At 38.1% G+C, this 24,710-nt stretch overlaps 1 protein-coding gene, 1 non-coding gene and 1 pseudogene across 2 annotated transcripts in view; 1 reads left to right on the forward strand and 2 right to left on the reverse strand.

Moving 5' to 3' along the window:
- Positions 1–5,053: 5,053 nt before the first annotated feature.
- The window catches only part of CNOT9 (CCR4-NOT transcription complex subunit 9), a 30,712-nt gene continuing 11,055 nt past the window's right edge, over positions 5,054–24,710 (reverse strand). The window contains exons 2-8 of the mRNA XM_043444574.1: positions 23,240–23,419; positions 21,948–22,063; positions 19,253–19,362; positions 14,101–14,210; positions 9,278–9,376; positions 8,751–8,842; positions 5,054–7,376 (exon numbers count right to left, since the gene is read on the reverse strand). Coding sequence (XP_043300509.1) covers positions 7,208–7,376; positions 8,751–8,842; positions 9,278–9,376; positions 14,101–14,210; positions 19,253–19,362; positions 21,948–22,063; positions 23,240–23,419 — 876 coding nt within the window. The 3' untranslated portion in view covers positions 5,054–7,207. The remainder of the gene's footprint in view (positions 7,377–8,750; positions 8,843–9,277; positions 9,377–14,100; positions 14,211–19,252; positions 19,363–21,947; positions 22,064–23,239; positions 23,420–24,710) is intronic.
- LOC122426028 lies at positions 9,843–18,503 on the forward strand (annotated as a pseudogene).
- LOC122426909 lies at positions 20,387–20,518 on the reverse strand. Its single transcript, XR_006265269.1, has one exon. It is a non-coding gene; the product is annotated as a small nucleolar RNA SNORA72 (small nucleolar RNA).

A 24,710-nucleotide genomic window follows, 5' to 3' on the forward strand; every position in this document is an offset into this window, starting at 1 on the left:
ATCACCAGGGAAGTCCATACACTCCAGCGGTACATATATGGTTTGCCTCTCTAAGTCACCATTTGCCTCACCTAGTTGCAGCACAATCTCCCTCTCTTTTGGGTGTTCTGTGAGAGGTGTTATCACTCCTCCTGGATTTTCCGATGGAGTTCAAATCTCAAATCTTCTGTTTCAGTGTTCTTATAAGCACCCCAGATCATGTATTCTGATTTTTGGGAAAGCCATTAGAAAACCTTCACAAGGTTACTGTGGCTCCAAGGAATGGCTTAGAAGACAGGTCCACTGCAGGATGTTCTTCAGATCCAGGACAGGAGCAGACAGGGCCCTGAGCACAGGAACTGTCCATCTGGTTTAGTTGCTCTTCTTTCCATAATGATCCTGTCCCATCCCCCGACTCCTGTCTATTATTAACAGATCCAGAAACCTGATCAGGGCAGCAGCAGCAGAGGGATTTTCTGGGAACCATGCCCAGGAAAGGCCTAGAAGCCCTAAATTGAAATGAAGGGGCAGCTGGCAAAGAGGAAGAACTAAACAGTGTATCCTGACACTTCCACACAGGCAAGCCTAGGCTCTCCTCCTGACTCTCAGAGGAGATGCCTTAAATCTCTGTTTCAGGGCTGGGGTTTCAGAGACTTACTTCCTAGACCATCTAATCTAACTTCTCAAACTTCTGAAATAAAGCTCTCCTTTCTCATTGGTCAAAAAGGAATACTCAAAATATTAAGTTCCACCTAAAAAATAATCTGTGAGACCACTTGTTGATTTGGGTTCCCCAGGTGGCACTAGTGGTAAAGAACTCACCAGCCAATGCAGGAGACACAAGAGACTTGGGTTCGATCCCTGAGTTGGGAAGATTCCCTGGAGGAAAGCATGGCAACCCACTCTGGTATTCTTGCTTGGAAAATCCTATGGAAAGAGGAGCCTGGCTACAGTCCATGAGGTCATGAAGAGTCGGATGCGACTGAAGTGACTAAGCACACCTGTTAACTTAAAAGCCAGGATATATAACTTTGAAAGACAATACAATATATAGACACTTCCATTCCAGAGAAAACACTCACAAAAACCTCCAAAATAACCCCTCTCCCCCCAAAAAATCAAGGTGGGGGGGACAAGGAGGTATAAGACAAACCAGAGATCAAGATGATAGAGATTAGAATTTAAAATGGAAAGGATGGGGCTTCTCTGGTGGCTCAGTGGTGAAGAATCTGCCTACCAAAGCAAGAGACGTGTTTGATCGCTCGTCCAGGAAGATCCCACATGCCTCGGAGCAGCTAAGCCTGTGCACCACAAGAGAAGCCACAGTAAGTTAGCGTACTGCAACTAGAGAGTAGGCCCCAACTCACCACAACTAGAGAAAAGCCCATGCAGCAGTAAAGACCCAGCACAGACAAAAATAAAATCTACAATGCAAAGGGTATAATATACCACTGTGAAAGATAAAACTCTCAGAAAAGTTCACAAAGTAAAATACAATTGTATGCTATTTATAAATCATGTCTCAGAAAGGTGGGTCTAAAACGTTGACAGTTAAAGGAGGGTATCTGGGTGCGGAAGGACTCCAATCTCATTTTTCTTCAAGGCGGTCTTGGCTGTTTTAGCACAATGCATTTCCATGAAATAAAAAATAATAATTTTATTTACTTATTTTTGGCTGAGCTGGGTCTTCATTGCTTTGCTCGGGCTTTTCTCTAGTTCCATGCAAATTTTAGAATCAGCTTGTTAATCCTCACAAAAATAAACCTGCTGGGATTTTACTTAGAATTGAGTTTCACTGGCAGATTAATTTGAGAGAACAGGTATCCTTCCAATATTATTTTCTAGTCCATGGAGATGATATCTCTCTTCACCTATGTCTTTTTTTTTTTTTTTTACAATTAGGATATCTCAATTTTATTTTCAAAATGTACTTCTTGTCAGATTGTAAAGTCATCCCCGAAATTTCATCAGGATTAAAAATGTTTCTCTAATGGTATCTTATATACAATTAAAAGAAATAAAACTAAGTTATTGTGAAACTTTCATAGTGAGATTTCTAAATAGCTGAGAACATAGGCAAGTTCCCACTTTGTTTCCAACAGATATAAGCTAACCTATACCAAGGAAGAAAAATATTAGGTGAATTGACATATATGACTTGACCACACATCTGTCAATCTTTCTTTCCAGAATGTTGTTTGCAATGTAGAGTCTGCATATCTTTTGGCATATCTATTTTGAGCTATTCGATTTATTATGCTATAATAAACAATATATTTTTGAATTTAATTTTCTATTTATCATATTTAGAAACACATAATTGACTTTTTTGAGGCGTATATTGACTTTGTATTCTGTGACCTTGCTAAGTTCACTTAATTCTGAGAATCTGTATTCTTTTAGATTACTTATGTACACAATCATGTTGTCAGCATGTTTTTTGTTTTTTCCCTTTATTATTTTCTTGACATCACACTGGCTGGGACCAGTTTAATGATATATGGAGTTGTGATAGTGGACATCCTTATCTTATTCTTCATCTTGTGGTGAATGATTTCAGTATAATTGAGAAGTTTACCACAGGTTTTTTAAAAATACAATTTGGCTGCGTCGGGTCTTAGTTGGTGGCACTTGGGACCTTTCCTTGGGGTGCACTCTCCGGGCGTGATGAGTGGGCCCAGTTGCTCTGAGGCATGTAGGATTAGTTCTCTATCAGGGATCGTACCTGCATCCTTTGCATTCCAAGGTGGACTCTTAACCACCAGACCATCAGGGAAGTCCCAACCAGAGTTTTTATTAAGATTCTGTGTTTTCATGAATATGAAGCCTTTTCTTTTAAATCTTTAAATTATAAATGAATTTGAATTTTTAGGTCAAAATAATTATACACAGATATACACATAGATATATTTATATCTACAAACACACATATCAAGATTTTTATTAGATTAAGGATATCCCCTTCTATTCCTGGTTTTCAAAGTTTTTTTAAAACTCATAAATAGGTATTGAATTTTTCTTCTGTAATATTTATTTAGCTGTATCAGGTCTTAGTTGCAGCATGGGGGATCTTCGATCTTCACTGCAGCATGCAGGATCTTTAGTTGTGGTACATGGGATATTTCCTCACCAGGGATCAAACCCTAGCCCCCTGCATTGGGAGCACAGAGTCTTAGCCACTGGACCAACAGGGAAGTCCCAGTATTGAATTTTATAGTGCTTTTTCCTGTATATATTTATGATTGTGATTTTTCTCCTTTTTGTTAATTGAATTCAGGCATCAAGTCAATCTATTTTTGCAGTAAACCCAAATCAGATTTGACCCATTTTCTTTTCTGTATGTTGCTAGATTTGACTTGACTGGAAATTTTACATTTACATTCATAGAAAAGGTTAGCAGCTAGTTTTCCTTCCAATATCCTTGATAGTTTTTGGTGGCTGGGTTATACTGCTTCAAAATTTAATTAAGACCTGTTTTTCCTTTGTAGTTTCTTGAAGTTCATGAGACCAGTGACTAAGATACGAGTGATGTCCCTTTATTTCATTTCTAACATTGACTTTTTTTTCCAGATCAGTCTTTATCAGACTAAGATACGAGTGATGTCCCTTTATTTCATTTCTAACATTGACTTTTTTTCTAGATCAGCTTTATCAGTTTTACTATTTTTGAGAGAATGACTTTTGGTTTGTTACTGTACATCTGTTTTTTATTTCACTTTTTTTTTTTTTTTGCATTTCTTCTACTTCTTGAATTTGCTATTCTTTGTTTCTTTTTATGTTTTATTTGGCTGGACTGGGTCCTAGCTGTGGCACTTGGGATCCCCAGCCACAGCATACAGGGTTTTTTTCTTTTAGTTGTGCTAGGTGGGATTTTTAGTTGCAGCACATGTGGTTCAGTTCCCCGACCAGGGGTTGAACCTGGGCCCCCTGCCAAGTCCTAGCCACTAGACTATCAGGGACATCCTTCTTTCCCAGTTTCTTGACATAAGGTATCTTCATTAATATTTTTTTTCTCCTAATCTCCTTTGTATTTTTTTTTTTCCTGTGACCAGTGGGTTATTTAGAATTATACTGTCTGTTTTATAAGTTAGGGACTTTCCAGTTTTCTCCCTGCTAGCTTAATCCCACTGTGTTCAGAGAACACTATTATTTTAATTTGGGGGGGAAATTTCCTTACTTACAGCTTACTTGATAGTTGAGCTATGATCAATTTTGGTGAAAGCTTTTGGTGCAATTACAAATATGTGCATTGTTGGTTGAGTTACAATATTTAATATATGTCAGTTAAGCTAGGTTTGTGTTGTTCAACTTAACCTATTATATCTGCTTTTGAAATACATGCTTTAATTTAAAAAAAATGAAATTCTGCAACATTCAGGGAAGAAAAATGTCATTTTGTACTATTGTTTCCTATTTCAAGTATTTTCCTTGGACTTTTGATAGAGTAACCTTGCATATTCCTCCTCTTCCCCCTCACACTTCCTCAGCCTTTGAGCAGCAGAAATAGTCAGCAAGGGAATCATACATACCGTTAGTAAGGAAGGTATGCTCTGAAGGCTACCAGTTCCTTTCCTTGTCCTGTTCCACCACTGAAACAAAGGCCCTCAAGCCTCACAAAAAAGAAGCTGGAAACAGAGGTTGGCTCTGTCTCACTGAGAGCCAGAAACAGAGATGGAAACAAGTCTGGAGATAGAAGTCTTGAACCCCAGAAGGAAATGGATATTAAAGTTGGTGATAAAATGTTTCAAGTTTATCTCTTCATTTAAGGAAGCCTCTCCCACACCAGTACTAGGTTCTGGCCACTACAGCCAGGAGTGAGGTTCTGTTCAAGCAAGATACTTAATCAGAAAAAAGGGGCCATTCCAGTCTCCCAAACAGCTTTTAAACATCAGTGAGACTCTCCCAAAGGACCTATCCACAAAGGAACCATCACTGCCCTCTTGGTAGGACAGTGTGTGTATGTAGGGTGCACAGAGGTAGAGAGAAATGGTTGACGAGGATCATCTGACCAAAGTGCCCAGATGCCTCCATATTGACAAAATCCAATCTCCACAGTTTAAATGAAAAACTATTGTTACAAAAACAGAAGCATTTTTATTTCAGTCCTGTTGAGGGAGTGAGAGGGATGGAACACACAAAATGAAGGGAGGGGGTCTCTTTATTCATACACGACATCAGGACCAACTACAAGGAACAATACCCATTTCCATCCCTCCCCCCAACTCCTACATGGGGTCCAAGGCCCGCTGAGATTAGATGGTACAAGAATTAAGACACTATTGGCACAGTACAATGGCCAATGCACCAAAAGATGGAGAAGAGAATTTCTCAGGGAGCATGGCCTGGGGCCTCAGCTGCTTCCCCAAAGGAGAGGGAATGAGAAAACTTTGGCTCAGCAGGAAGGTGGTTGGCAAAAATCAGAGTTACCCTAGCTGGACTCTGCAGGACAGAAACTGTGGGCTGCAGGGAGTCAAGACGTTTATCCAGTCCATGCTGTTCTCTGCTTTCTCCAAGGCCTCTTCTCCTCAAGCTTGAGCTTAGTGAGAGCAGGGCTGGTTCTCCTCTTCATTTTTGAAAGCTGGGGAGTAAGTGCTCATTCTACTCTTCCTAAATCTAGGCTATTTCATTACTACTTTCTTGGCTCTAGAGAGACAGAAGCCAACTAATGAGGCCGGCTCCCTTTGCGAAAGTCGGCCTGAAAGAGCCCTTGGGTTGGCAAAACTGCCCCTGCAAAGGTTTTTCTGAGCCTGCCCCCTGTAACTCTCCCTAAATGTGTTCAGACTCACCTTCAACTGTGTAAGATGTGGACTGAAAATATTTGGTCTCTCTAGTTGGGTTACAAATTCCATCTTTGATTGGAGATGGGGATTAGAGAGACAGTAGGTGATGGCAGGTGGAAGGACTGGGGAAAGCAAGGCAATTTAATTTACACTGGATTGCAGATTCAAACCTCTGGATTATGAATAGAGTCATTTAAAGATCCAGAGCAGAAAGGGAGATTCTCTGACACAGTACGAAAAAGTGAAAAATATTATAGGGACAATCTCGTAATTCCCATGGACCATAAGGGAATGTGTTCAAAACAAAAGAAACAAAAAACCCAATAAGACTGACTGAGCAAGCAGAGTCCAGTCCTCTGTCTTAAATCCGAATAAAATTAACTCATTCAATTAATACTGCTTCAAGTACAATCAAGAAGACACTTGGAATTGTAGATTCACACCAAAGCAAAGAATAGGATCAAGAAGCCTATCATCGTAAGCCCAGATAACCTTCCTTTGAAAAGTCATCCAGAAAATGTCTCTGAGGACTTGAACTGAAGGTGACATTATCATCTCCTCTCAATACAATATCCTTCCAGGACAGCCTGGTGAATTAAGACGCCTGTTTTAAGTTTAGGAAAGTGAAGAAGGGAAGAGCACTGAGATTTGGAAAAGCTAGCAGCGAAAGCCAGAAGCAAGGTTTAAAGTCCTTGTGGCATCCAGAACTGGGGGCAGAAGAATGGAGAAGGGAAGGGAAACAGGTGGTGGATTCCTGCTGTCCTTTGGCTTCATATCCTTCCCCTGCCTCCCATTTCCCCCAACAGCTCACGCAGCTATTGGCCTCCTAGAGGGGATGTAATGCCCAGACCAACTTTTTATTGAGCTTATGCAGCTAACAGACTTGTAAACAGTGCCAACTGACAAAGGTTTGCTGAATATTACAGCTTGTGTCCACTAAACACACCTCTCTCTAAGATTAAAAACAAAAAACCAAAGTAAACAGATACTGAGAGAGAGGATGAAGTGACACATCTTGAGTCTTCCAGGAAGGCAAAATAAGAAAACGCCACATGGCTTGGTCCCAGGCGTTCACTGTGCCTAGAGCGCTGCTGCTGCCACCGGTCTCCCCTCCCTGCCAGTGGCTGGGTAGAGGTGAGGGAGAAGGGTCATTGTGGGCCTGCTGCAAATACAGCATTTGCTGGTGTTGACACCCTCCTTGGCTGTGGTGGCAGACTGCTGTGTCAGGAGCCCGTTTCCTGGGAGTAGCAGAGGGAGCCCAGGTCCTCAAGGCGGCCTGAGATGGCAGCTCATACACCTCAGCGGGGGTCCCGTGCCCCTTTTCTCCAGTGCAGTTCAGCATTGAGGTCGTCTATCCCCAGTCGGCGATAAAACCTGAGCTGTTTTCCTTGCAGGTTCCCCCTCCCTTCCCCAACTTGGGGGGAGTAATGGGAGGGGATGGGAGAGGATCACTGAGGGGGCAGAGGGATCCCCCGGGGATCAGTGACCTGACCCTCTTGCAGGTTCTTCACCAGTTGTGCAAGCCAGCGTTTGGTGGTGGTGTCATCTTTTAGCACCTGGGCGAAGGTCGTGTCCTTCAGCTGGTCAGGGAGGCACTGCCTGAGTGCTTCACGTGCCCTACATCAAAAACAAACAAACCGACCAGGGAGACCAAACAAATAAACCCACAGTGGGGGACAGGGAAGAGCCCTTTTCTTAGATATAAACATATAGAATCCTGGGAATCTATAGCTCTGTTAAGTACTTTAAGAAGCCATTAAAATTCTCTAAAGCTTATATTAAGACATAGGCTTAGAGACCTCCAGGATCTGTTGTCTGTAAACATTTTCAGAATGTTTCCCCTACATTGAATTTTGTGACAAAGCAAATAGAATAAAATGATGCAACAATTTACTTCAAACTGCTTTCTGATTTATTACAGTTGTTGAAATACTCATGTTAAAAATATATGGGTGATAGTAAACAAAACATTCTAAAATCAGAACATTAAGAGGGGATATGACCTGATTCATAGTAGGATAAGTTAATGAACTTTTAACTCTAAACTGATATAAATTTGTGTCTTTCCAAAAACAGCTTCAGTTTTATGTTAAAACTCTTAAGAGATGAGCAGTAAAACTGTCGTAAAGTTATTATCAGATGAACTTTCAAATATTTCATTTTCTTTAAAATATTACCAGTAAAAGTCAAATCTGAAAACTCATAAAGGTAAATGTTAACTATAAGGCTTTTTTTTTTTTTTTAAAGTTATGGCTTTTGTACTTAGCCTAGTTTCTTTTACAGGAAGAGTTTTAAATAAACGTATTTTCAAACTTGGTGAAATCAGGAACCACTAAAGAACAGGAGAAAATGGTCAAAGAAATACTTAAGGCTTAAATAACCTCAGTGGCAGGAGTTCACATTAATCAAGTTATCCCCATTCCTAGGAACATAGAAATCATCCCATTATGTGGTTTAGCAGAATATGAGCAAGTGGCTTTCAGCATGAATTATGGATTTACAAAGCAAAAGGTCAAATTTTTCTAAAATGCACTGTATCTACAATGTATGATTTCTGGCAGAGAGAAATAGGGAGGTAAAATAATTAGCTCAAGGACTTTACAGGAATCAAGAGAACTACAGATACAATTCAAGAGCCCTCTGGGCTTGTTCCTTTCTTAAGAGATCTTTGAGAATATACTTTTCTTTCTTATCGCCTAGAGTAGAACAGAAAGCTCAAACCACAGGAGTAATGGATCATAAGATTCACTGTCTGAACTCTTGGGAATATTAGAGTAGGGTACAGAGTTTTGGTGGGGAGACAATACTCTGATGCATTTTTAAATTTAGCATTTCAGATTTTAAAAGAAATTAATCAAGATCTGTCTCAGACAAGCTCAATATAGTTTAATCCCTTCCCTGTCCTAAAGATATAGAAGCCATGACATGAGATGGGGCAAGACGCTCATCAGAGTATTTCCCCAAAGTCCTATAAATTCTATAAATGTTTACCTGGGGTTATCTGAGAGTCGAAGGTAACATCTTACTACGTGCTTCAGCAAACGGGCAGAAGGTTCTTTGGATAGCTGCAGGACCATCTTACCCTGTTTCCCCCAAAACGAGGTGGGGTAGGAAAGAACATACAAAACACAAAATAATCCTAGTTGGTATCAGAGACCAGATATTGCAAGAACTGTTATACAAGGTTTCGTGGTGGTTGTTTCCTGTTGGGAAACTGAAGTAGCTCAGTGTCGACTGCAAAGGAACTAAGTTGTATGATCAGAAGCCCTGGCGGTCCAGTGGTTAAGAATCCTCCTTGCAATGTAGGGGGACTCGGGTTCAATCCCTGGTTGGGAAACTAAGATCCCACATGTCCTGGGGCAACTAAGCCTACACAACTACTGAGCCTGTGCGCTCTAAAGCCCAGGTGTCACAACTAGAAAGAAGCCTACGCGCTGCAACAGAAGATCCCCCAAGCCACAGCTAAGACCCAACAGAGCTAAATTGATAAAATAAAAAAGGTAAAGGAAAGAACTCACCAAGATCATCGCAACATGGGAGAAACGCTCGTATGTCTGACATATATAAGCCAAACCAGTGTCATCTAAGAGGATCTTCTGGAGGATAAATGTGGCAACCTGGAGTAAAACAAAATTAGAGTCTAAAACATTGCTCAGACTCGTCTTCCAACTGTCTACTCCTCTCCTAGGAATAACCATGAAGCAGAAAACTAAGAAAATGCCCTTGCATTCTAGATAACTTACTTATGACAACTTAGGCACAGTACAAAAAATATATATATATTACTATATTCAACACTATATGCCAGAATTTTTCCTAAAGCTGTAACATGCCTTATCTTATTTTCACAATAAATCTATGAGGTAGGTACCATTGTTATTTTACTTAAAAAGAGTAGGTAATCATCAGAGTCTTAAAAACAGAGAGGTTTTCTTAGTTATTGAACACCTATGTGCCAGGGATAACTGTTAATCAATAACTTGCCAGGTTAAGATCCCAAGCAACAAAGTGACTAAATCAGAGTTGAGATCCAAACCTAGTTAAACACAGAGCCTCTCACTTTTCCATGGGCCAAGATGATTTCAGAAATGCAGCCATGCCTCATCTCTTCCAAATGAGTTAGGTAAGATTTTTCCTATTCTTAAAAGACCTTTAAGAAAATAAGATTTTTAAGCCTCCCTTCAAAAACTGTTCCAACAGTAATAAAGAATACACTCAATTTAAGCTGATTAACTCTTACACAGATGGCATTAAGAAAGTTCTAATTCAATTCAAGTCAAATGATTATTATAATGAGTCTCTTCCTTAGCTGCTCATCAGAATCAACTGTGGGAATTACTTGTTTTATTTTACTATTTTACTGGTGTATAACATTGCGGTTCGCTAAATAATGGCCCCCGAACATATCCAGGTCGTAATCACTAAACCCTGGGGATGCTACTTTCAGAAGGCAAAAGGTACTTTGCAGATGTGATTGTTAAGAATCTTGTGGGGGATTAACATCTTGGATGATCCAGGTGGGCCCTAAAGGTCATTATCACAAGGTTTCTTATAAAAGGGAAGTGGAGGGAGATGTGACCATAGAGAAGGTGATGTGACAGATGCAGAGATTTGAACATGCTACACTGCTGGCTGTCAAGATGGAAGAGGGAAGAACAGCCAAAATAGGCAATTCTAAAAGCTGAAAAAGGCAATTCACCTGCCAATGCAGGAGACATGGGTTTGATCCCTGATCTGGGAAGATCCCACATTTCTCAGAGCAACTGGGCCCATGTACCACTACTGAGCCTGTGCTCTAGAGCCCAGGAGCCTCAACTATGGAAGCCTAAGCCCTAGAGTCTGTGCTCTGCAACAAGAGAAACCACTGCAATGAGAAGCCTGCCCACTACAACTAGAGCAGAGCCCCCGTTTGTTGCAATTAGAGAAAGCCCATGTGAAGCAACAAAGACATGGCACAGCCAAAAATAAATAACATTATATATATATATAAATGAAAAGAAAGCTGAAAAAAAACCAAGGGAAGAGATCCACTCCTAGAGTCTCCAGAGGCAATGCCATCCTTATGGGCACCCTGACTTAAGCTGGTTAAACTGATTTATGGCTTCTGGTTCCAGAACCATAAGAGAATAAACTGGTGGTGTTTTAAGCCACCAAGCTCGTGGCAATCTTTTATAGCACCAGTAAGAATATCAAACAAACATATACACAGTAAAATGTGTTAAGTGTACTAATCTTAAGTGTATTTTGACTTTTAACCTGTTCCACATCTGTGAACCACAACCAGACTAAAATACAGAACATTATACAATACTATAAGCTGACTCATTAGAAAAGACCCTGATGCTGAGAAAGATTGAAGGCAGGAGGAAAAGGGGATGACAGAGGATGAGATGGTTGGATGGCATCACCGACTTAATGGACATGAGTTTGAGCAAGCTCTGGGAGATGGTGACGGTCAGGGAAGCCTGGAGTGCTGCAGTCCATGGAGTTGCAAAGAGTCAGACACAACTGAGTGACTGAACAACAATATAAACAGATAACCAACAAGGACCAATTGTATAGCATAGGGAACTATACTCAGTATCTTGTAATAATCTACAGTGGAAGAGAATATATATCTATATATTCTATATATATATACACGAAAAAAGAATATTTATCTATACATGAATCACTCTGCTATATACCTGAAATTAACACAATATTGTATAAGTCAACTATAAACTATACTTCAATAAAAATAAAATAAAAATTTTAAATATAGAACATTTTCAGCACTCCAGAAGATTCCCTTGTGCCTTTTCCCAGTCATATCCTTCCCTGAGAGGGAGTCACTACTCTGCTTTATCCTCACTGACTGGTTCTGACCACTCTGGAATTTCACATACATGGTCATACAGTATGAACTCATATGTGCCTGGCTTCTTTCATCTGACGTAATATCATCTATGCTGCCTATTTTCAGCAGTCCATTCTTCTTAACTACTGTGTAGCTTATTTTGTAAATACACTACAGTTTATCTTCCATGAGCAGAAGTGACATAAACACTCCTATACATGTTCTAATGCCCATAAGGGCTCATTTTTTGGGGGTGTGTGTGTGCCATGTGACTTGTCGGACCTTAGTTTCTCGACCAGGGATCGAATCTGGGCCCTTGGCAGTGAAAGCATGGAGTCCTAACCTCCAGGGAATTCTGTAGAGCTCATTTTTCTTGGGTATATATGCAGAAGGGGGACTGCTGAGTCATAGGGTAGACATGTTTATAGTGGGTACCACTGAACAGCTTTCCAGAATAACATACTATACACTTACCCAGAGGGATTTAAAAAAACAAAAAACAAAAAAAAAACACACAAATGTCCATACTTTATCACCCTGGACAATGGTTCAGTAGGTCAGAGATGGAACCTGGACACTGATGTTTTTAAAACACTTGACAGGTGATCATGTCACATAGCCTTGATTGAGAACCTCTGTTTTACCTGGTGCCGATTATAGCAAGGCCTGAAACTCAGGATTTGTACATGAAAACTGAACACGACAAGGTCTTTGCTTGCCAAAGACGTTGGAGCAAAAGAAGACAGACATGCCAGGAACTGACTATAAACCATGTAATAAGGCAGGACAGGAGAAGCATTCTAGTTGAAGTGTAAAGGTCAAAGGGAACTTCTAAACATCAAGGATGAATTAATTTTAGTAATGGGGAAGGAATGAAAACAGGGGAGGGATCATTAGGATGGGGGCTCCTGGAAGAAATGTCACAAAAGAAGAAATGAATCTTTTTCTGTCCCAGCCATAAGAAGCCAACTTGAACAATACCTATTCACAGGCGACTATGAATTTAAAAACAACAGAATTCAGTTGTACCCATTCCAATCCTGTCCCAGAAATCCACTGAAATTAACAAAATAATAAAATTAAGGAAGAAATGAGAAAAGAAAAGAATGAACACAGATCACATGTCACTTATCCTTTGTGTGTTTAGTAGAAAGTTGAAGACAGAGGTATAAATCCTCCCTAAAACACACACCCTAAACTGGCAGGCTGGGTGGAAAAGTATTCAGAGGCAAAACACTTGACTTAAAAACGGCCAACTTCAGCTCATAACATCTCTCTTTCCATCCATTATTTTTAAACAAACAGCAATCCTGGATAGAAAGACTCCCACAGGGAAACCCTTATAGAGACATAACCCAAGAAACAGTAGCAAATAATACTTATCTGCATTTTCAAGGAAACTGAGCGAATATGAACTCTAAAAAACATTTTTAAAAAGTTAAAAGAAAATACAAAATTCAGAGAAGAGCTGAAACAACAAGAGAAGTGAGAAGCAGAGACAAGAGGAAAAAAATTAATACAAAATTAAACTGCTACATGTATACATAAAATAGGTATAGAAAGATTCTACAAGAAAGTAATAATACCGGTTACTACCGAGAAGAACTGAGAGGTAAGGTAGAAGACTTAGTTTAATTTGCTTGTATACCCATTTGTAGTAGCATATGAATTATTACTTTATTTGTATTGCATATTCACAACAAATTTTAAATCATTACATCTGCTTACATCCAACTCAGCAATGACTTACCTAATTAAAAATTAAAGTAAAAAAAAAAATTAAAGTGACTAGTCAATGTGACTAGATATACTTTAGAAGCAGAGGTTAGATATTGCTAAAAATAGCAACATGGAAAGTAGCCTTGAGAAAAATCACATTATATGAAATTAAAGATAGAAAGTAATCAGAGGGTGAGAAGAGACATATGAAAAATAGACAATACAGCATAACCGATGTTGCTTAAGCAAGAGGCCAAAACAAAGGGGAAACTATAAAAATTAACGACAACAGAAAAGACACAATGAGTAGGCTCTTTCAGAAAAAAATCTGACAAGGAAAATATTAGGCTGACTCAAGATTTCACTACAACATTCAGTACCAGAAGACAACATGGCTATGATAATGGAGTTCTGAGAGGGAAAACAGAGGTGAGAATTCTATAACTAGTTACATTATCACCCATGGTTAAAGTACAAAGCAGGCATAAGCTCAAGTATATATATACATACTTGATTATGTATAAAAAATGTCTGGAAAAATATACCTGTGGAGTCATAAGGGGGTTCAGATAAAAGGGAGAAATTTAATGTTTAACTTTATATTCTTCTGATGGTTCTAGGTTCTTAAATCATCATTATATAACAATTTTTATTCAAAAGAGAAAAAAACATTCACGGGAAGTTTCAAAAACCTGAAGGGAGGCAGAAAAAGATAACTCAAACATGAAGAAGTAGTCCAACAGTCAACACAACGTAGAATCTAATTAAGATAAAAACACACACCGTTTTAGAAAGTTCACTTCCAGATTCCATAATTCGCAAACACAAAGGGATAATTTCTGTTGTCAATAGAAAGTTGATTACTTCCTGCTCATCTGTTTTCACCAGAGCCCCTAAAGAAAATACGGACAAACGAAATTATTTCAGAGTCAGGGTTTCCAACTAAAATTGTTCATCCATCTAATTGTGGAACTTAAATAACATACAACACAAACTGTGGTTTATGTCAGAGAATCAGATTCAAACCCTGGCTTAAAAAAAAAAAAAGGAGCAAGAAAAGCACAGGTTGACTGTCAATACTAAAAGATCAGGTACAAAGTTTGGTCCATCACATAATTAGCATCAGTTTAGCTACTTAAATAATTGTTCTATCACTTTGGTAGACAATCACACAATAATATCACCATCTCTTCTCCATGTACTTTAGGTAAGAGAGAAGAATTCTTGTTGTCACTGTTGTTTTAGTTTTTTAATCATGTTGGACTCTGCGACCCCATGGACTATATATAGCCCACCAGGCTCCTCTGTCCATGGGATTTCCCAGGCAAGAATACTGGCGTGGGTTGCCACTTCCTTCTCCAGGGGATCTTCCTGATCCAGGGATCACATCTGCATCTCCTGCATTGGCAGGTGGATTCTATGTCCCTGAGCCACCATTCTTCAGGCAAGAAAACTGTAGTGGGTTGTTATTCCCTTCTCCAGGGGATCTTTCCACCCCAGGGATCAAATCCAGGTCTCCTGCATTGCAGGCAGATTCTTTACAGTCTGAGCCACCAGGGAAGCCCCAGTGAGAAAAGTTCTACATCTGTATTAAAGCATACTCTCAGGTACAAAGAAACAGTGCCGTCTAAATCCTACTCACAACAGGTATAAACAAACATGACTTCCTGGTTATTTAACTGCCCCTCTTTCCCCAAAAAGCAAAACACTGTAGGGCATACCTAAACAAGAAACACAAACCTAGATTCTAATTCTTGTTCCACCAAAGTTTGATAAAGTTACCTTCACTTTGCAAACCTCTGCTATTTTAATAAAATAAGAGCTAGACAAACAGTTTCCAAAATTATCCCAATTCTACTACTCTGTTGGTTTCTAAACTGACACCACTGACCAGGTGACAGACACAGTTCAGTGATATCCTCTCCATTCCGTATACAGGGAGGCAAAGTCCCATTAAACAAATGACTGTTCCCTGAGTGGTCCAATGCTTCGCTAGCTTTTATATCAAAGGCCTTAATCAAAGGCCTGTAATAACAAAAGTCAATTACTTCAGAAGAGAGTGGTATCATTTACTTCAACCAGAACTGGTAATCTACAAATACTACATCTTTAAACAGCACAAACCATAACTGACATGGCTTACAACAGACGTCAAATTATTATCTCATTTAGACTTTTTACATGTGGGTCTAAAATCCATTTTGAATTAATTTTGTATAGAGTACAAGACAAGGGTCATGGTTCATTGCTTTACATACGAATATCCAATTGTTCTACCATCATTTATTGAAAAGACTATCCTTTCTTCACTAAATTCTCTTTGTGCCTTTGTCAAAAATCCAATTGACCTTATTTGTGTGGGTCTATTTCTGTACTCTCCACTCTGCTCTATTAAGTCCATATTTTCTCCAACACCACAGTATCTTGACTTTTGTAGTTTTCCAGTAGATCTGGAAATCAGGTAGACTGTATCTTCCAACTTTATATCCTTTTTTTTAAAAAATGGATTTTCTAGTTCATTTGCCTTTTCAGATACAATCTTAGGATCACCAAGGGCTTCCCTTGTGGCTCAGCTGGTAAAGAATCTGCCTGCAGTGCGGGAGACCTGGGTTCAATCCCTGGGTTGGAAAAATCTCCTGGAGAAGGGAAAGGCTAACCACTCCAGTATTCAGCCTGGAGAATTCCATGGCTCACAAAGAGTCGGACACGACTGAGAGACTTTCACTAGGATCACCAATTTCTATTAAAAACTTCTACTGGAATTTTGTTAGAATTGCTCTAAAACTATACATCGTTTGTGGGGAGAATGACATCATAACATTGAATCATTGATATACCAATTGATAAACATGGTTTATCTCTGCATTTATTTAGGTTTTCTTCGATTTCTTTTATCATTGCTTTATAGTTTGTAACTACAGACTTTGCACATATTTTGTAAAATTTACACCCAAGTTTTTCAAACATTTTGGTAAAATTCCTATTTAGGAATTTAGTCATACCAAAATATGACTAAGTTTTGTGTACTAACTCTGTATCCTACCACCTTATTAAGTTCACCAGTTCTAGTAGCTTTTTTCTATTGATTCTTCAATACAGGTTGTCTGTGAATAGACATTCTTTATTTTTTCTTCTTTTAAAAAAATTTTAACTGAAATACAGCTGCTATACAATAATACTATATACCATATTGTCTCGAGTTTCTGCATCTATGTTCATGAAGGATATTGGCCTATAGTCTTTTTCTGTTCTTTATTATCAGAGTATTGCTGGCTTCATCAAGAGTTGAGAAGTCCCCTCTGCACGTTCTGGAAAAGTCTTACACATTTTCTTTTTTAATGCACTTTAGCAGACTGTATTTTTCAAAGAATTTGTCATTTCACCTAGGTGGTCAAATTTATGGACAGAGAGTTATTAGCAGTATTATCTTATCATCCTTTTGTCTGAGGAGTCTTACACATGTACCCCCTTTCATTTATCACATTTGCAATTTGTGTCTTCTTTTTTTTTCTAGTTTGTCTGGTTAGAGGTTTATTAATTTGTTTTTTTCAACAAAAAATTGGGGATGGATGAAATGGGTGAAGCTGGTCAGAAGGTATAAACTTCCAGTTACAGGGTAAGTAAGACCCAGAGATATAATGTATAGCATGGTGACTACAGTAACAATACTGTAGTGTATGTCTGAAGGCTGCTAAGAGAAATCTTAAGTTAGTGATCTTAAAAGTTCTTATCACAAGGGAAAAAAGTGTAACTATGTGATGATGGATGTTAACTAAACTTACTGTAGTGGTCACTTTGCAGTATATACATATACCAAATCATTATGTTGTATACCAAAAACTGATACAGTGTTTTTGTCATGTCTCAGTAAAAAAAAACCTGCCATTGGTTTCACCGATTTCATCTATTGATTTTCTGTTCCCATTTTTATTGATATCTAGTCTTTATTATTTCCTTCCTTCCTTTTTTTTGCTCTGGTTAAATTTGCTCCTTTTTCTAATTTCTTAAAGAAAAGCTTAGCTCACTGATTGAAGACCTCTTTCCTTAATTATACAAATTATACGAAATTATACAAATTTAACTATACATTTAATTATACAAATTTTCCTCTAAGCTCTGGTTTAATTGGATCCTACAAATTTTGATATGCTGTATTTTTATTTTTACTCAGTTTCAGGTATTTTCTAATTTATGCTATATATCACTTCATTTATATTCAAACTGATCTGATAAGCCTTGAACTGCAGGAAAGAGTCTAGGCCCAAACATTCATCTTCTGCTGTTCTTTCAAATGACTTGGGAGAAACTGAGTTTCTAAAAGTATATGCAAGGGGAGACAACTACCTTAATACCATCCAACTATTTTTTTTCACACCTCCCCACTATCAACCTTTATCTTAACATAAATGTATCATCCAATGATAGCAGTAGGATGATTTGAATTAGAACAATGAACATAAATGTTTCTTCTGGGTAGAATCATGCTGATGTTTCAAAGCTTACATGAGAAGTTTTTATATCTTAAAGCAGAAAAGAATATACTGGGAAAAAAGTTTCTTATTAAAGGACTTCTCAGGAGATGTATAAAACCATAACATGCATAAGAGCTACTCCTTATAAGTAGAATAAAATATTTCTGAGAAACACCAAACTTTCAAATTTTACTTCCTGATTCATGGTTTACAATCATATGGATGAAACACATCTGAAAATAAAAATAATAATTTAACTCCTTTCTGAAGAACCGGCAAGATGGCGGCAGCGGAACAGAAGAAGCAGCGGACCTTCCGTAAGGTCACCTACCGCAGCACAGACCTCGACCAGCTGCTGGACATGTCCTATGAGCAACTGAAGCAGCTATACAGTGCGCGCCGGCGACAGCGGCTGAACCGCAGCCTGCGGAGGAAGCGGCACTCGCTGCTGAAGCGGCTGCGCAAGGCCGAGAAAGATGCACCGCCTATGGAGAAGCCCGAGGTGGTGAACATGCCCCTGTGCGACATGATCATTCTGCCTGAAATGGTGGCCCTGGGGGCCTCTACAACGGCAAGACCTTCAACCAGGTGGAAATCAAGCCTGAGATGATCGGCCACTACCTAGGCGAGTTCTCCATCAACTACAAGCCAGTGAAACACCGCCGGCCCAGTATAGGGGCTACCCATTCCTCACGCTTCATCCCCCTCAAGTAACCTGCTGACCAATAAAAGCAGAGATTTCTCTAAATAATAATAATAATAATTTAACAAAACAAAGTTTCTATAATTGACGTTCTTATTATTTGGTTATTATGTTAAGCAAAAACTATGAGAAAAAAACACTGAAAAAAGGAAGGGCAATTTAAGGAAGAAATTTTCTTGCATGTATTTACATTTCACAAATCTACAGATTTTATTATCTAGGAGTATGAGATCTGAAATAGCTAATATATAATTTTCTTGAGTAAAAAATATTTTAGATACATGTCCAATAATAAATGTATATGAAAACATTAACTTTAACATGCAAAAATTCAACAAGGTAAAATAGAAGGTAAATCCCTGGGATTATGGGAGAACAGCCTAAAAGTGAGAGAGATGAAAAATCAAACCAAAATAACAAACTCAAACTCTTATTCCTGTAATAATATTCTTTGTTGATTAATGCTCTTTTACTTTACTTTTCCTACAATTAATAAACATTTCTACATATGCACTGAATTTAATCCCAGATATTGGGCCTCATAGCCTTACTAACACTCAGGATGGTACTTGGTAGGAGCAACCATGTTCCTGATATTCATTTATTAGTAAAAACTGTTTTATTAGACTCAACCCCAAAGACAAAAATAAACAATAGGTGAACAAAAGCTATAAAAGACCAGACAAAATACCTAAGCCAAGACCACTATTATGAATGATGATGATGATTCCAGGCTTGCAGAATGATCCTAATAACTTACCAATAACTCCAAGACTGGTTAGCCGAAGATACTCAAAGGGTCGTGTTTTGCTGACAGTGTGCAAAAAGGGATACAAAAAAAGTGGGATGTGTGCTGCAAGAAATGCTGACCTGAAAGAAAAAAAGAATTGTATTCAGAGCCTAGAGTTAATTTCTAAGGATTCTGAACATTCAAATTTCCAGGTGGTTTTAATTTTGTAAGGCTTTTAACATTGCTTGACCGAGGAATCTCTAGGGAAGACTATTACTGGTCTTTAATCTAGCCCAGTGGTTCTCAGCTGGGGTGATTTTGACCTCTTGGGGCATGTGGTAGTATCTGGAGATATTTTTAGTTGTCACAGCTGAAGTGACTGACATCCACTGGGCAGAGGCTGGGATGCTGCTAAAAATCTTACAGTGCACAGGACAGTCCCCTGTCTTCCCCCTCCTCCTACCACAAAGATTTAATCCAGCCCAAAATGTCAACAGTGTCAAGGCTGAGAAACCCTAGCCTAGACCAATAGTTAAAAGAACACAAAATTTCCCCTGAAACCAGTACCAAGTATTTAAAAACTGATAAAATATCCAACTGCAAATTTTAAAAATAGGTCATAAAATGTACTTAAATGCACAAGAGATTCTCCTATATGTCTTCTCTCACCTAATTTATGACTGAATAACAATATTAATAATATTCACAGATACAAGCTGACAAAACCTTATAAACCAAGACAACAAAAGAAAGCAGCCACTATCAAGGTTTATCTGTTACACTTAAATACACTTCTTTGTTAGAGCTTTCAGATAAACCAAGTATCCTAAAAACACTTTAATCTGCAGCTAGTATGTTTAGCAACTAACATGGAATCAGTCTATTACTTTATATAATTTATAACAGTTACACCTTACAGGAGAGCCAATACCCCAAAATTTTAACCAAATACTATTGTATTTTTCTTAAGTACTTAAAAGTAATTCTCTTTTTTTTTTTTAAATAATTTTTACAACTCATTTAATGGCAACTGGTAATCATCAAACTAGCAATGGTTATCTTCAAAAATTATCACACTAGCTGTGCTACCATTTCTCAAGGTTGATCAGATACCTAGAGTCACAAACAATTCCCACACAAGATATGTCATGTAAATCAGACTTGGTTTATCACCAGCATTTATAAAACCAGACCTAGGCAAAGAACTAGGTCTGGGGACACATGCATGGTCTTAATATAGCGAATGTTTAGCCTGCCCTGATTATTACAAAATCAGAACAGCGAGAATATTCGCAGAAAAGTAATTTTCCTAGCAAAGTTTCTAACATTCCAAAAGGTCAGTGCCAATCCAGCACTCAGATTTTATAAGGAAAACTAGACAAAGAGAGGAAAGGCTTTAATAAGATGACTATTAAGCACCTTGAGGCCACAAAAGCCACAAAGCAGATTTCTGAACAGAATCTCTCCTTTCTTAGTCAGATAGATATAGCAGTAAGGGAAAAATTTCTCAACTTGCACATCAATTCTCATTTATGACAGAGGTTGACTAGAATCCTGTTTTCAAAAAGTTCTGAAGCCAAATCTGGCTTACTGTGTGAGAAAAAGTGCTGAGTATGGACACTTGCTGAATTCCTACTAAATACCATGCACTGTGCCTCATGCATGGCACAGTGATGCCTACCAGGATTCAGGAGCAAGAAGTAGCTATATACCTGACTTTTCCTGAGAGGTGATCACCACTCCTTTCAAGTTCCTTGCTACCAACAGTTAAAAAGTAAATGAGACAATGCAGTATTATTCAGCCTTAAAAAGGAAGGAAATTCTGACATATCCAACAGTATTGATGAACCTTGAGGACATTATGTTAAGTGAAATACACCAATCACAAGAAGGCAAATACTATGTAACTCCATTTATAATGAGGCACTCAGAATAGTCAAAATCACAGACAGAAAGCAGAACAGTAGTTGCCAGGAGCTAGGGGACAGGGGCATGGGAAGTTATTGTTTAATGGGTACAGAGCTTCAGTTTTACAGGATGAATAGAATTATAGAAATGGATGCTGGTGACAGTGGCACATTATGAATGTATTTAACACTACTGAACTGAACACTTAAAATCGGGACTTCCCTAGTGGTCCAGTGGTTAAGAATCTGCCTTGCAATGTAGGGGATGTGGGTTCAATCCCTGGTTGGGGAACTAAGATACCACATGCTGCAGGACAACTGGGCTCATATGCCACAACTAGAGAGAAGCCTGCATGCCACAATGAAAATCTTACATGTTACAACTAAACACAACACAGCCAAAAATAAATGAGTAAATAAAATAAAATGGTTCAAATGATATATTTTATGCTATTTATATTTTACCACAATTTAAAAAGGCAAAAAAAATCAATTATAAAAGAACATGTTACTGTGGTTAACTCATGTTGATGTTTGGCGGAAACCAACACAATACTCTAAAGCAATTATCCTTCAATTTAAAAAAACAAAAAACAAAAAAATACTCCACAACATGTTAAACAGTACCATATTGCCACTACACCAAAATTTGGTGAAATTAGCGACCAGAAATTCTCCAGGAATAAAAAACTAGGAGTCCTGAAGACCCACACCCACACAGGTGCGCCCTCCTGCAAGCCCCTCCTCTCATCGTTCAGAAGTAGTTCAGGACCACATTCAATCAAAGCTCTACCCACACACCCATCCAAAGTATTTACCTGGTTTCTGGATGTGATGCCACACATTGCAATAATGCTAGAGCATTGCAAACTCTGTTAGACTGGTGTGCTGTCAAGGTGGGTGGGTTGATAGATGGATATATATTTACAATTTCCTAAAAAACGGAAATCAACACCATATGAGCATGGAATAACTTTAATTCCCATGGTATGAAAGCAAACAATTTTAATTCTGCATACCCCATAAGAACAGAACCATCAAGAGGAGGCAGAAATAAACAATATTCCTTTCATCACAAATATACCTGACTGAGACTATTTGAAACATATTATCCCTAGGAAGATTTCTAAGGAGGGAACTGTGGTTACCCACACTTTTTCCTATATTCTGCATCATTTGCTGAGGCTTTCACTTGAGGGACTCCCCTTCCCCCACTTTTGTCAACAACCTACTTTAGTTTGTAGTGATGAGACAGTTGACCAGGCAATGTCAGTAAATCAACCACTTTAGCTCATAACGAAGTTTCTGTTTGGTCATGTAGCAAGTGCAAAAAGGGGGAGATAAGAAAGTGCATATATGTGCGGGCATATGTACAAACAGCAGAGAACACATGTATTCTCTGTCAAAAGGTGATGATTTACTGAACACAATTCCATTTATCTTAACTGTAAAATTTTTACACAGAAAATGTTCCCATAAGAAAGACTAGTTTCCTGGGTACATGCAGTACGGATAGATATGAATTTACTCAACAGATTTTAAAAATTAATCTAATTATTAGGAAGGTGGACAATACTTTAAAAGATGATCATATCTTGGTTCTTAGGACTACATCATATCAATTTATTCCCCGGAAATGACTGTTCTATTCAGAATCAAGTATTATTTATTCTTTAATGTACTCCTATGGCTGTTATATCTTTACCCTAGCATTTTCTTTACCCAGAATATACCTTTCAGTTCTTATACCTCCCTTTCCACCACCATCCCCACTCCACCTCATCATGCAGTATTATTTTACAGTACTCCTAAAGCTGTGTTTCTCAAAGTGCAGTTCTTACATCACCTACGTCAAAATCATCCGGGAGTGGGGAGCTGCTTGTTAAAAATACAGATTTTTCATTTTAGACTAAATAAATCAAATCTCCTGGGTAGGATCCAAGAATCTAATTTTAATGAGTATCTTAGATTTTTCTAAAACAAGATTCTTACAAATGGTAACACTTAAAAAAAAAAATTACCAAAGTTTTCAAAATCATTTGTACAAAGGCAGAGAGTTACAATTGTGATAATTAGGAATGAAATGCAACTCATGGATATATATACCCACCTGTAAAAGTGCTGCAATAGTACCAAATGAATGCCACAGCATGGGTGCAAGGTCAGGAACAGATTCTCGCTTCTTACTTAACTCCAGCAAAGCATTTTCCCTCGTCTCAGGACTGGACAGCTCGTTGATCCACTGATAGATCTTTTCTCTATCCACCTGAGCCAGTGCAGTAGGCACAGGCTTCAAGTGAAAATAAGAAAAGTAAAAGTAAACATGTGAGTTTCATCAGCATCAAACCAAGTCTTGCTCTGCTGTAGCCTTTAGAGGGAATATATTTTTTGTAAATAACAGGGAATCTTTTCTAGAAACATATACTTGACGTAAACTAATTAAATCTATCAAAATTTAAAACACACACACTCCTTAATAATACCATATTTAGAAATTTACCCCCCCCCCCCAAAATTTACCCTACAGGTATACTTGGGCTGTACTGAAGACATATCAGAATGTTTACTGTTGTACTACTTTCAAAGCAGAAAACTTGAAATCTATCAACATCTATCAAAAAAAGAACTGGTTAAATATGTATGGGTACATCTTTATTTGGAATACTACATAGCCCTTTAAAAAAGTTATCTCTATACTGTGCTGATACTAAACAAGAAGCAAAAAAAAAAAAAAAAAACAGTGTAAAATAGCTTATATGCTTCCATTAACACACACATGTATTCTTACATATTTACATATAACATTTCTAGAAGGACACATAAAAAACTGCTAACAGTAGTTAGCTTTAAGGTTAAAATCTATATGGGAGACTTATTTTTCATTGTATACAATAAAATCTTTTACATACAGTTTAAATTTTTTTAACCACGTGACTATCATGGTTTTTGAAAGAAAAAGTCATCCCCCTACTGCTCTTCATTCCCCAGTAACTCCAGCATCCCCCTCCATGAAGGAGAAAACTTACATAAGTTGGAAAAGCTCCCCACTCTAATGATTCTTATACAGACTCTACCTCCATCCCTTGGAGATTTACTCACTACTTCAGTTCAGTTCAGTTCAGTTCAGTCGCGTCTGACTCTTTGCGACCCCACTCACTACTTACTCATGTACAAACTATATAAAGAATCTTTCATTACTGTGGTATAAAGAATCTCAATATTTCAATAAAAATTTGAGCACTTCCATAATTCTTCACATTTTCAAATAGGCTTGGTTAAGTTCCTTAATTACTCTTACCTGGAAAGTAAGATCAAAGACTAGAAAAATGATTACCATTGCTACTTCAGGCTCTAAAGTCCTGACAAATTCATGGCGATTTCTATCCCTAGCCCAATATTGTTTCACTTCATTCCCTGCACCCCCCAACCATGAGGAGTAGATAGACAGAAAAGAGATCTACACTTGTAGATGAGACTCATAATGCTCAGAGGAATTAACTTGCTCAGCTCACCCAAGTACAAAGTTGCATATTCTAATCTTTCTTAAACCATATTACACAGCTTCTTACAGTATTTATTTG

The sequence above is a fragment of the Cervus canadensis genome, chromosome 24, assembly GCF_019320065.1.
Source record: "Cervus canadensis isolate Bull #8, Minnesota chromosome 24, ASM1932006v1, whole genome shotgun sequence".
NCBI lineage: Eukaryota > Metazoa > Chordata > Mammalia > Artiodactyla > Cervidae > Cervus > Cervus canadensis.